The sequence below is a fragment of the Salvelinus namaycush genome, unplaced genomic scaffold (genome assembly GCF_016432855.1).
Source record: "Salvelinus namaycush isolate Seneca unplaced genomic scaffold, SaNama_1.0 Scaffold79, whole genome shotgun sequence".
Taxonomy (NCBI): domain Eukaryota; kingdom Metazoa; phylum Chordata; class Actinopteri; order Salmoniformes; family Salmonidae; genus Salvelinus; species Salvelinus namaycush.
The window spans coordinates 130,606-144,755 of NW_024061519.1; the positions used below are offsets into that span (position 1 = coordinate 130,606).

The following is a 14,150-nucleotide window of genomic DNA, read 5'->3' on the forward strand; positions in this document are numbered from 1 at the left end:
CGGCGTTGGGCAGACGGCCGACTCTGACCTGCTGAGGCGCACAGTAGGCCTGGTGCGTGGTACCGGAACTGGAGGCACTGAGCTGGAGACACGCACCATAGGGAGAGTGCGTGGAGGAGGAACAGGGCTCTGGAAACGCACTGGAAGCCTGGTGCGTGGAGTAGGCACTGGTGGTACTGAGCTGGGGTGGGAAGGTGGCGCCGGATATACCGGACCGTGAAGGAGGACACGCGCTCTTGAGCACCGAGCCTCCCCAACCTTACCAGGTTGAATGGTCCCCGTAGCCCTGCCAGTGCGGCGAGGTGGAATAACCCGCACTGGGCTATGCAGGCGAACCGGGGACACCACCTGTAAGGCTGGTGCCATGTACGCCGGCCCGAGGAGACGTACTGGAGGCCAGATACGTTGGGCCGGCTTCATGACATCCGGCTCGATGCCCAACCTAGCCCTCCCAGTGCGGCAAGGTGGAATAGCCCGCACTGGGCTAAGCACGCGTACTGGGGACACCGTGCGCTTTACCGCATAACACGGTGTCTGACCAGTACGACGCCCTCTCACTCCACGGTAAGCCCGGGGAGTTGGCTCAGGTAACCAACCCGGCTTCGCCACACTCCCCTTTAGCCCCCCCCCAAGAAATTTTTGGGTGAGCCTCTCGGGCTTCCAGCCGCTCTGCCTTGCTTTAGCCTCATACAACCTCCTCTCCGCTTTCGCTGCCTCCAGCTCCGCTTTGGGGCGGCGACACTCCACTGGCTCTGCCCAGGGTCCTTTACCGTCTAGGATCTCCTCCCAAGTCCATTCCTCTTTTCCCCATTGCTGTTGTTCCTGCCTTCCTTCTCCACTCCGCTTGATCCTGTTTAAGTGGGTGTTTCTGTTAAGGTTGTCGTAGTCGTTCTCCTCCTCAGACGAGGAGGAGCATGGATCGGACCAAGATGCGGAGTAGTAGGTATTCATGTTTTAATGAACAAACAACAAACACTACAAATTACGAAACTCTACAAACGTGACTAACCTGAAAACAGTCCTGTGTGGCCCAAACACTGACACAGGAAACAAACACCCACAAAACACCAGTGAAACCCTGGCTGCCTTAGTATGACTCTCAATCAGGGACAACGATACACACCTGTCTCTGATTGAGAATCATACCAGGCCGAACACAAAAATCCCAACATAGAAAAACAAACCTAGACCAACCCACCCAACTCACGCCCTGACCAACTAAAACAAATACATAACAAAGGAAAACAGGTCAGGAACGTGACAGAACCCCCCCCTTAAGGTGCGAACTCCGGGCGCACCAGCACAAAGTCTAGGGGAGGGTCTGGGTGGGCGTCTGTCCACGGTGGCGGCTCTGGCGCTGGTCGTGGTCCCCACCCCACCATAGTCAACCCCCGCTTCCGTGGCCTCCTCCCAATATTCACCCTCCATGTCAATCCCGCTATTCCAAAAGGCAGTAACAGACTGAGGGGTAGCAGTTGACTGAGGGGCAGCACCAGGATAAGGGGCAGCACCAGGATAAGGGGCAGCACCAGGATAAGGGGCAGCACCAGGATAAGGGGCAGCACCAGGATAAGGGGCAGCTCCGGACTGAGTGGCAGCTCCGGACTGAGTGGCAGCTCCGGACTGAGTGGCAGCTCCGGACTGAGTGGCAGCTCATGACTGTAGGGCAGCTCATGACTGTAGGGCAGCTCATGACTGTAGGGCAGCTCATGACTGTAGGGCAGCTCATGACTGTAGGGCAGCTCATGACTGTAGGGCAGCTCATGACTGTAGGGCAGCTCTGGCAGCTCCTGACTGGCTGGCGTCTCTGGCAGCTCCTGACTGGCTGGCGTCTCTGGCAGCTCCTGACTGGCTGGCGTCTCTGGTAGCTCCTGACTGGCTGGCGTCTCTGGCAGCTCCTGACTGGCTGGCGTCTCTGGCAGCTCCTGACTGACGGACGGCTCTAATGGCTCGGGACAGACGGGCGGCTCTGAAGGCTCGTGGCAGACGGATGGCTCAGATGGCGCTGGGCAGACGGATGGCTCAGACGGCGCTGGGCAGGCAGGCAGTGCAGGCAGCTCAGACGGCGCTGGGCAGACAGGCAGCTCAGACGGCGCTGGACAGACGAGCAGTGCAGGCGGCGTTGGACAGACGAGCAGTGCAGGCGGCGTTGGGCAGATGAGCAGTGCAGGCGGCGTTGGGCAGACGGCCGACTCTGACCTGCTGAGGCGCACAGTAGGCCTGGTGCGTGGTACCGGAACTGGAGGCACTGAGCTGGAGACACGCACCATAGGGAGAGTGCGTGGAGGAGGAACAGGGCTCTGGAAACGCACTGGAAGCCTGGTGCGTGGAGTAGGCACTGGTGGTACTGAGCTGGGGTGGGAAGGTGGCGCCGGATATACCGGACCGTGAAGGAGGACACGCGCTCTTGAGCACCGAGCCTCCCCAACCTTACCAGGTTGAATGGTCCCCGTAGCCCTGCCAGTGCGGCGAGGTGGAATAACCCGCACTGGGCTATGCAGGCGAACCGGGGACACCACCTGTAAGGCTGGTGCCATGTACGCCGGCCCGAGGAGACGTACTGGAGGCCAGATACGTTGGGCCGGCTTCATGACATCCGGCTCGATGCCCAACCTAGCCCTCCCAGTGCGGCAAGGTGGAATAGCCCGCACTGGGCTAAGCACGCGTACTGGGGACACCGTGCGCTTTACCGCATAACACGGTGTCTGACCAGTACGACGCCCTCTCACTCCACGGTAAGCCCGGGGAGTTGGCTCAGGTAACCAACCCGGCTTCGCCACACTCCCCTTTAGCCCCCCCCCAAGAAATTTTTGGGTGAGCCTCTCGGGCTTCCAGCCGCTCTGCCTTGCTTTAGCCTCATACAACCTCCTCTCCGCTTTCGCTGCCTCCAGCTCCGCTTTGGGGCGGCGACACTCCACTGGCTCTGCCCAGGGTCCTTTACCGTCTAGGATCTCCTCCCAAGTCCATTCCTCTTTTCCCCATTGCTGTTGTTCCTGCCTTCCTTCTCCACTCCGCTTGATCCTGTTTAGGTGGGTGTTTCTGTTAAGGTTGTCGTAGTCGTTCTCCTCCTCAGACGAGGAGGAGCATGGATCGGACCAAGATGCGGAGTAGTAGGTATTCATGTTTTAATGAACAAACAACAAACACTACAAATTACGAAACTCTACAAACGTGACTAACCTGAAAACAGTCCTGTGTGGCCCAAACACTGACACAGGAAACAAACACCCACAAAACACCAGTGAAACCCTGGCTGCCTTAGTATGACTCTCAATCAGGGACAACGATACACACCTGTCTCTGATTGAGAATCATACCAGGCCGAACACAAAAATCCCAACATAGAAAAACAAACCTAGACCAACCCACCCAACTCACGCCCTGACCAACTAAAACAAATACATAACAAAGGAAAACAGGTCAGGAACGTGACACTTACAGTGAGATGCTGAATACAACAGGTGTAGTAGACCTTACAGTGAGATGCTGAATACAACAGGTGTAGTAGACCTTACAGTGAGATGCTGAATACAACAGGTGTAGTAGACCTTACAGTGAGATGCTGAATACAACAGGTGTAGTAGACCTTACAGTGAAATGCTGAATACAACAGGTGTAGTAGACCTTACAGTGAGATGCTGAATACAACAGGTGTAGTAGACCTTACAGTGAAATGCTGAATACAACAGGTGTAGTAGACCTTACAGTGAGATGCTGAATTCAACAGGTGTAGTAGACCTTACAGTGAGATGCTGAATACAACAGGTGTCGTAGACCTTACAGTGAAATGCTGAATACAACAGGTGTAGTAGACCTTACAGTGAGATGCTGAATACAACAGGTGTAGTAGACCTTACAGTGAGATGCTGAATACAACAGGTGTAGTAGACCTTACAGTGAGATGCTGAATACAACAGGTGTAGTAGACCTTACAGTGAAATGCTGAATACAACAGGTGTAGTAGACCTTACAGTGAGATGCTGAATACAACAGGTGTAGTAGACCTTACAGTGAGATGCTGAATACAACAGGTGTAGTAGACCTTACAGTGAGATGCTGAATACAACAGGTGTAGTAGACCTTACAGTGAAATGCTTACTTACGAGCCACTAACCAACAATACAGTACAAATAAGAATAAGAAAGAAAAGTAATAAGCAATTAAAGAGCAGCAGTAAAATAACAATAGCGAGACTATATACAGGGGGGTACCGGTACAGAGTCAATGTGCGGGGGCACCGGTTAGTTGAGGTAATATGTACATGTAGATGTAGGTAGAGTTATTAACGTTACTATGCATAGATGATAACAACAGAGAGTAGCAGCAGTGTAAAAGGGGGGGGGGGGGGGGGCAATGCAAATTGTCTGGGTAGCCATTTGATTAGATGTTCAGGAGTCTTATGGCTCAGGGGTAGAATTTGTTTAGAAACCTCTTGGACCTAGACTTGGCATTCCGGTACTGCTTGCAGTGCGGTAGCAGAAAGAATAGTCTATAACTAGGGTGGCTGGAGTCTTTGACAATTTATAGGGCCTTACTCTGACGCCGCCTGGTAAAGAGGTCCTGGATGCAGGAAGCTTGGCCCCAGTGATGTACTGAGCCGTATGCACTACCCTCTGTAGTGCCTTGCAGTCGGAGGCCGAACAGTTGCCATACCAGGCAGTGATGCGACCAGTCAGGATACTCTCGATGGTGCAGCTGTAGAACCTTTTGAGGATCTGAGGACCCTTGCCAAGTTTTTTTCAGTCTCCTGAGGGGGAATAGGTTTTGTCGTGCCCTCTTCACGACTGTCTTGGTGTGCTTGGACCATGTTAGTTTGTTGGTGATGTGGACACCAAGGAACTTGAAGCTCTCAACCTGCTCCACTACAGCCCCATCGATGAGAATGGGGGCGTGCTCGGCCCTCTTTGTCCTGTAGTCCACTATCATCTCCTTTGTCTTGATCACGTTGAGGGAGAGGTTGTTGTCCTGGCACTACACAGCCAGGTCTCTGACCTCCTCCCTATAGGCTGTCTCGTTGTTGTCGTTGATCAGGCCGACCACTGTTGTGTCATCGGCAAACTTAATGATGGTGTTGGAGTCGTGCCTGGCCATGCTGTCATGAGTGAACAGGGAGTAGAGGAGGGGACTGAGCACACACCCCTGAGGGGCCCCCGTGTTGAGAATCACTGTGGCGGATGTGTTGTTACCTACCCTTACCACCTGGGGGCGGCCCGTCAGGAAGTCCGGGATCCAGTTTCAGAGGGAGGCGTTTAGTAGGGCACTATGGTGTTGAATGCTGAGCTGTAGTCAATGAATAGCATTAATAGTTGGGAAAGGGCAGTGTGGCGTGCAATAGACATGGCATCATCTGTGGATCTGTTGGGGTGGTATGCAAATTGGAGTGGGTCTAGGGCTTCTGGGATAATGGTGTTGATGTGAGCCATGACCAGCCATTCAAAGCATTTCATGGCTACAGACGTGAGTGCTACGGGTCGGTAGTCATTTATGCAGGCTACCTTAGTGTTCTTGGGCACAGGGACTATGGTGGTCTGCTTAAAACATGCTGTTATTACAGACTCGGACAGGGAGAGGTTGAAAATGTCAGTGAAGACACTTGCCAGGTGGTCAGCGCATGCTCGCAGTACATGTCATGGTAATCCGTCTGGCCCTGCGGCCTTGTGAATGTTGACCTGTTTAAAGGTCTTACTCACATCGGCTGTGGAGAGCATGATCACACAGTCTTCCGGAACAGCTGGTGCTCTCATGCATGTTTCAGTGTTATTTGCATCGAAGCGAGCATAGAAGTAGTTTAGCTCGTCTGATAGGCTCGTGTCATTGGGCAGCTCTCGGCTGTGCTTCCCTTTGTAGTCTGTATGGTTTGCAAGTCCTGCCACATCCGATGAGCGTCAGAGTCGGTGTAGTACGATTCGATATTAGTCCTGAATTGACGCTTTGCCTGTTTAACAGTTCGTCGGAGGGCATAGCAGGATTTCTTATAAGCTTCCGGGTTAGAGTCTCGTTCCTTGAAAGCGGCAGCTCTAGCCTTTAGCTCACTGCTGATGTTGCCTGTCATCCATGGCTTCTGGTTGGGGTATGCACGTACGGTCACTGTGGGGACGACGTCATCGATGCACTTATTGATGAAGCCAATGACTGATGTGGTGTACTGCTCAATGCCATCGGAGCAATCCCGGAACATATTCCAGTCTGTGCTAGCAAAACAGTCATGTAGCTTAGCATCTGCTTCATCTGACCACTTTTTATTGATTGAGTTACTGGTGCTTCCTGCTTTAATTTTTGCCTGTAAGCAGGAATCAGGAGGATAGAATTATGGTCAGATTTGCCAAATGGAGGGCGAGGGAGAGCTTTGTATGCGTCTCTGTGTGTGGAGTAAAGGTGGTCCAGAGGTTTTTCCCTCTGGTTGCACATTTAACATGCTGATAGAAATTTGGTAAGACCGATTTAAGTTTGCCTGCATTAAAGTCCCCAGCTACTATGAGCACCGCCTCTGGGTGAGCGTTTTCCTGTTTGCTTATGGCGGAATACAACAAATTGAGTGCGGTCTTAGTGTCAGCCTCAGTCTGTGGTGGTATGTAGACAGCTACGAAAAACACAGATAAAAACTCTCTAGGTAGATGGTGTGGTCTACAGCTTATCATGAGATACTCAAGACTTCCTTAGATATCCTGCACCAGCTGTTATTTACAAGAATACATAGTCCGCCGCCCCTTGTCTTACCAGACGCCGCTGTTCTATCCTGCCGATACAGCGTATAACCAGCCAGCTGTATGTTGATAATGTTGTCGTTCAGCCACGACTCCGTGAAGCATAAGATATTACAGTTTTGAATGTCCCATTGGTAGTTTAATCTTCCACGTAGGTCATCTATTTTATTTTCCAAAGATTGCACGTGTGCTAGCAGAATGGAAGGCAGTGGTGGTTTTTTCGATCGCCTACAAATTCTCAGAAGGCAGCCCACCCTCTGGCCCCTTTTTCTCCGCCTTCTCTTCACGCAAATGACGGGGATCTGGGCCTGTTCCCGGGAAAGCTGTATATCATTCACGTTGGGCTTGTCAGACTCGTTAAAGGAAAAATAGGATTCTGCCAGATCGTTGTGAGTAATCGCCGTTCTGATGTCCATAAGAGACGGTAGCAGCAACATTATGTACAAAATAAGATACAAAATAAGTTACAAACAACGCAAAGAAACAAACAAAAAAACACAATTGGATAGGAACAAGTAAAATGTCAGCCTTCTTCTCCGGCGCCATTCATTAGACAAGGGTGTTATAAGTCAAGGAGCGATACAAGTATGTGAAAAGGCTAGCACTCAGTTGATGAAGCCGCATTATGCTGATTTGAATGGTTCATATGGATGGTTTCAACATATTACGATAGCATAAAATATGTTTGTTCAGAGACTAAAACCAGGGAAGTTGGGGATGGATCTTCAGAGGGGTTAAGGCAACACATTGCCTGGAACAAAGCTAATTTGACCATTAGGGCCACCGTACAACTTTAGGGCCACTGTACATATACTGCATATGTATCGAGCAGCTCAGAGTAGGAGTGCTGATCTAGGATCAGGTCACCCCTATCTGTATTATCTTATTCATCGTGATCTAAAAGGCAACGCTGATCCTAAATCAGCTCTCCTACTCTGAGACGTTAGATACATATGGCACCCCTGGCCTTTTCTTACACCAACACAGTCCAGTCCAGCAGAGCCAACACAAGGGCACCTCTATGCAGGGTTATAAAAGCCAGCTTTATGACCAAATCTAGACCTTGAGTTAACGGGTTGACAGCTTCAGAACAAATAGCAGAGTAGTAGAGCGTTTATAGGTCTATGAACTGTACCACAGTGTGTGTAAGTTACCTTTATGAGACAACCACTAGTGTGTTTAGGCTCCTTTTTAAAGAGAACCATATGATTAACTTAAATCTAACAAGACATTGTCCTTATGAAATGCAGGAGCCATGTTTGGAACCGTAGTAAAGGTATTGCCCCACACCCACTATGGCTTCACATTGTTTGAGGTAAAATGCTGTAGTCTGACTGTGCGGTACTGTGGCTGAGTCTGGGCTGGTGGGTAAAACTGTAACCTGCAGCACAAGGAACCCCCTCTCCATAACCCGTTCAATGTTTCTCATTCTTCCATTATATATCTCTATGTGAATATAAAGAACAACAACCCAGAGGTATTAAACACACATTCTAATGTGGCACAGGATATAAATACAAAACAATGTAAAAACACAGTGAATGTCTGCTCAATGTTTGTTTCACTTGTGATCTTTTTCCATATATCTGAATGTCTGTTATCGACTGTCCTGTGACATAGCCTTCTGTCAGCTCAGAGTAGCAGGATTGGGCTCAATTCCATTTCTCCCAGGCCAATTCAAGGGTTGATTTGAAAAAGGAATCAATACTTTTTTTCTATGTGAACTTCTCAATTCATTTGTGACCGGTTGGACACTAACAAGCTCTCTCCTCTGTCTCACCCACCAGGTGTGTCTTGTCATAATCAACAGTAGGACTTTTGTATGACAGTTTTTATATGACAGCCTTCCGCTTCAGTATCAACAAATGAATTCTTAATGAGTTGACATGGAATCCACCTAACGTTGATGAGTAGAGTTCATTCATAAACTTTAGGGTAACCTTGGGGTTCTCTCTGAATGTCCATAGGATCACATTGTCTTGTGACATGGTCCTCATGTTATCCTAATGATGAAGTAAGTAGCGTTCATTCATTCATGAACTCTGATTTATGTTCTGCTACGGAACAGTAATTCCTGACATCAATCTGGCTTAATATTGGCCTGAATATAATCAGTCTTCTATGGAACAGTAATTCCTGACATCAATCTGGCTTAATATTGGCCTGAATATAATCAGTCTTCTATGGAACAGTAATTCCTGACATCAATCTGGCTTAATATTGGCCTGAATATAATCAGTCTTCTATGAAACAGTAATTCCTGACATCAATCTGGCTTAATATTGGCCTGAATATAATCAGTCTTCTATGGAACAGTAATTCCTGACATCAATCTGGCTTAATATTGGCCTGAATATAATCAGTCTTCTATGGAACAGTAATTCCTGACATCAATCTGGCTTAATATTGGCCTGAATATAATCAGTCTTCTATGGAACAGTAATTCCTGACATCAATCTGGCTTAATATTGGCCTGAATATAATCAGTCTTCTATGGAACAGTAATTCCTGACATCAATCTGGCTTAATATTGGCCTGAATATAATCAGTCTTCTATGGAACAGTAATTCCTGACATCAATCTGGCTGAAGATTGGCCTGAATAGAATCAGCCAGGTGAGTTCACAGCTACTGACAGATGTGAGGCTTTTATCTTATAACACATAGCTAGGAGGAAGACTAACAGACCAGTCATAACCTCAAATAGGGGAGGGATGAAGGAACGAAGGGCGCATTTATTCATTATTTGAACATGGCCACATTGTCCCAAGGCTCTATGACATCAGTACAATGTCCTCATAGCCTTGTGTTAGCTAGTTAACATGTCTCTACTTCCACTATGGCCTAATGCCTCTCTCCCTCCCCTGGTTCACAACAAACACTGTCTTTGTGTGTGAGTTAAACAGGCCCAACAGCAGCACTCAGCCCTCTGACACATAGGCCATGTGATTGCTGTTATGCATTTGCACAAGAAACACAGTCCAGACAGAGATGACTAGAGGAACACATTCCAGACTATATCATGGGCAGGACCAGGAGTTCTTCATACTCTGGACTCAATCTTCAGATACAATACTGTGTTGTATATTTTTTCTCCTAAATGCTTTTCATATTGAGACGAAACCTAACTTGAGATCGACATGCATTATTCATTTCCCCCTCACAAATCTCCCATTGCCTTCAATGCATGATTTTTGAGAATGTCCGTGTTTCAAGTGAGTATCAGACCCCTTTTGAGCAACTAACACTCTCTACCCAGCACACATAACAAGAAGGAAGTCATATGCTTGTGAAGGCCGGAGTGTTCAGCTTGGTTCCTCTGGGAGTAGCAGTAACAGCCTGAACACTCAACATGTCCGGTAGATGAACACGGTATGCTAACCCATGTTGATGCCTAGCTGTCAGCTGAGAAAAGATCTACATGTCTGACCAATACACTGCCTGAGGGACTGGACTGACATACATTTTCTGTTTCTCCAGATTCATTCAAACTTCTTATCATAGTTCTCCTAGTTAAGTGATACTGTGTTTGATGTGCATTAACAATTATTATGTGCATAAAACATCTTTTCACATTATTTCTACAAATGCATTGATAAAAACAGCCAATGCAAAGATAGCACTTAGTGCATAACAGTCATAATTCAGGACCAGGAGACATACATTGTTAATGCCACTTTGCAAACAGCAACCCTGTTGGCTTAGCGCCACATATGATGTAATATATCATTGAAATGTCCAAACAAAACGCCATAATGTGATAAGCAAATAACCCCCATTCAGACCTTGATACTGAAGGACCTCCTCATATTCCTCTTGTGTTCTCCTGTAGCCCTGAGTGTGTTGGTGGCCCCTACGGGTGGCTGTGTAGATGCCTGCATAGTTCCTCCACTCTCCTGGGGTCCTTCCTGGATCTTCTTCCGGGACCTCTCCACCTCCCTGTCCCCCTTCCCATCTCTCCCCAAGCCCCCGTCTCCCTCCCAGCCCTCCCCTGGCGGTCTCTCTTCGGGGCTGGGGCAGTCATCACTGGCCCTGGAGTGACAGAGGATCAGGGACCTGGAGAGAAGAAGAAGAAGAAGTAAAAGGAAAAGGAAAAGGTAAACCATTGCTACAGTACCTCGTATTCCAACCAAAAAGGCATTAGACACCCAGCGAGGCTGTTCTGTAATTCCGCTACACGTTGGCTTTAACCAGCCTTTAACCAATCAGCCAACCAGCCTGACGAGCTGTGTGCAACAAACAGATTCCATACCTGGAGAGCATGGCTAGCTTCTTGGAGCGGTGGCTGTGGCTGGTGTTGGTGTTGTTGGTCTTCCCAGAGTCCCTGCCTCGCCTCTCCATCCTCCGAGCTGCTGCCGTGCTGGCTTTCCTCTTCTGGTAGGAGTATCTCTGGGGCATGGCCGTTAGAGTGTGTGTGTGTGCTGCGTGTGTGTGTGGTGCTAACACACTCTCACACACACTCCTCCCGGCCGGCACACAGGCTAATGGAGAGGGACACTCTGCAGGGAAATTCGGAAATTCAATTAGGAAGCCTGTCTGTGTGTGTGTATGTGTACGTGTGTATGTGTGTGTCTGTGTGCGTCTGTGTGTCCGTGCATGCTTGTGTGCTTGTGTGTGTCATAAGTGTTCTGAGAATCTGCTGAAGCAATGGTGGAGTTAGAGATAAGAGATCTTTTCTTCCCTGAAAACAGCAGCATGTTGCTGCTAGAGCCTCCTGAATATGGCTTAATCAGACTCTTAACATTCACACTGCACACACTGCACACACATGCACGTGCAAACACAGACACGCATTAATATACACACGTGCACACACATGCACACAAGTGCACACATGGGCACGGACACACACACCAAAGCTCCTTCCCACGGGATTTGAGGTCACGGATACCATGAACTTACAGTAACTACACTAACGGAGATCTGCACTGAGATTGTTCTGGGCTCACAAAGTGCCTCCCAATTGGCCTTATGAGCCCTGGTGACAAGTAGTGCACTAATTAGGGAATAAGGTGCCATTTGGAGTGCATAACTTAGAATGGGAAAACCTGCTACTGTTTATTATCTACCCTGTTGTCTAGTCACCTTATTCCTACACTCTTAGAAAAAAAGAGTTCCAAAAGGGTTCTTCGGCTGTCCGCATAGGAGTACCCTTTTTTGTTCCAGTTAGAACTCTTTTGGGTTTCATGTAGAACCCTCTGTAGAAAGGGTTCTACATAGAACCCAAAAGGGTTCTACCTGGAACCAAAAATAGTTCTTCAAAGGGTTATCCTCTGGGGACAGTCAAAGAACCCTTTAAGGTTCTAGATAGCACCTCTTTCTAAGAGTGTAGTTACATGTACAGTACCAGTCAAAAGTTTGGACACAGCTACTCATTCAAGGGTTTTTCTTCATTTTTACTATTTTCTAATGGACCGTTGTAATGATGACCCGTCGTTTCTCTTTGCTTATTTGAGCTGTTCTTGCCATAATATGGACTTGGTCTTTTACCAAATAGGGCTGTTTTCTGTATATCACCATTACCTTGTCACAACACAACTGATTGGCTCAAATGCATTAAGAAGGAAAGAAATTCCACAAATTAACTTTTAACAAGGCACACCTGCTAATTGAAATGCATTCCAGGTGACTACCTCATTAAGCTGGTTGAGAGGATGCCAAGAGTGTGCATCATCAAGGCAAAGGGTGGCTATTTGAAGAATCTAAAATCTAAAATATAATGTTTTGGTTACTACAGTACATGATTCCATGTGTTATTTCATAGTTTTGATGTCTTCACTATTATTCTATAATGTAGAAAATAGTGAAATAAAGAAAAACCCTTGAATGAGAAGGTGTGTCCAAACTTTTGACTGGTACTGTACGTCTACCTCAATGACCTCATCCCCCTGCACATCAACTTAGTACTGGTACCCCTTGTACAGTTGAAGTCGGAAGTTTACACACACCTTAGCCAAATACATTTAAACTCAGTTTTTCACAATTCCTGACATTTAATCCAAGGAAAAATTCCCTGGTTTAGGTCAGTTAGGATCACCGCTTTAAGAATGTGAAATATCCGAATAATTGTAGAGAGAATGATTCATTTCAGCTTTTATTTCTTTCATCACATTCCCAGTGGGTCAGAAGTTTACATACACTCAATTAGTATTTGGTAGCATTGCCTTTAAATTGTTTAATTCTGGTCAAACGTTTCAGGTAGCCTTGCACAAGCTTCCCACAACAAGCTGGGTGAATTTTGGCCCATTCCCCCTGACAGAGTCAGGTTTGTAGGCCTCCTTGCTCGCACACGCTTTTTAAGTTCTGGCGCAATAACAATACCGGCCCAAAACCAGGACCCAACCAGTCCGGAGAAAACCAAGAAAAACGCACAACCACAAACATGAACAGAGGAAAATAAGCCCGCACAAAGAGCAGGCGGGCCTCACCGGCTTAAATAGCCCAACGAAAACCTAAACAAGAAACAGGTGTAACCAATAAGACAAAACCAACAGAAAAGGGAAAAGGGATCGGTGGCAGCTAGTAGACCGGTGACGACGACCGCCGAGCGCCGCCCGAACAGGAAGAGGAGCCACCTTCGGTGGGAGTCGTGACACCCCCGTGCTTCACGGTTGGGATGGTGTTCTTCGACTTGCAAGCATCCCCCCTTTTCCTCCAAACATAACGATGATCATCATGGCCAAACAGTTCTATTTTTGTTTCATCAGACAAGAGGGCATTTCTCCAAAAAGTACGATCTTTGTCCACATGTGCAGTTGCAAACCGTAGTCTGGCTTTTTTAAGGTGGTTTTGGAGCAGTGCCTTCTTCCTCGCTGAGCGGCCTTTCAGGTTACGTCGATATAGGACTCATTTTACTGTGGGTATAGATACTTTTGTACCCGTTTCCTCCAGCATCTTCACAAGGTCTTCTGCTATTGTTCTGGGATTGATTTGCACTTTTCGCACCAAAATACTTTTATCTCTAGGAGACAGAACGTGTTTCCTTCCTGAGTGGAATGATGGCTGCGTGGTCTCATGGTGTTTATACTTGCGTTCTATTGTTTGTACAAATGAACGTGGTACCTTTAGGCGTTTGAAAATTGCTCCCAAGGATGAACCGGACTTGTGGAGGTCTACAATTTTTTCTGAGGTCTTGGCTGATTTCTTTTGATTTTCCCATGATGTCAAGCAAAGAGGCACTGAGTTTGAAGGTAGGCCTTGAAATACATCCACAGGTACACCTGCAATTGACCCAAAATTATGTCAATTAGCCTATCAGAAGCTTCTAAAGCCATGACATCATTTTTGGGAATTTTCCAAGCTGTTTAAAGGCACAGTCAACTTAGTGTATGTAAACTTCTGACCCACTGGAAGTGAAATAATCTGTCTGAAAACAATTGTTGGAAAAATGACTTGTGTCATGCACAAAGTAGATGTCCTAACCGACTTGCCGAAACTATAGTTTGTT

At 47.6% G+C, this 14,150-nt stretch overlaps 1 protein-coding gene across 1 annotated transcript in view; it reads right to left on the reverse strand.

Annotated features, from left to right (window-relative positions):
• Positions 1 to 14,150, reverse strand: part of LOC120042821 (pro-interleukin-16-like) — a 75,884-nt gene that overhangs the window by 43,861 nt on the left and 17,873 nt on the right. Inside the window, exons 2-3 of the mRNA XM_038987631.1 lie at positions 10,927 to 11,124; positions 10,489 to 10,607 (exon numbers count right to left, since the gene is read on the reverse strand). Coding sequence (XP_038843559.1) covers positions 10,489 to 10,607; positions 10,927 to 11,124 — 317 coding nt within the window. The remainder of the gene's footprint in view (positions 1 to 10,488; positions 10,608 to 10,926; positions 11,125 to 14,150) is intronic.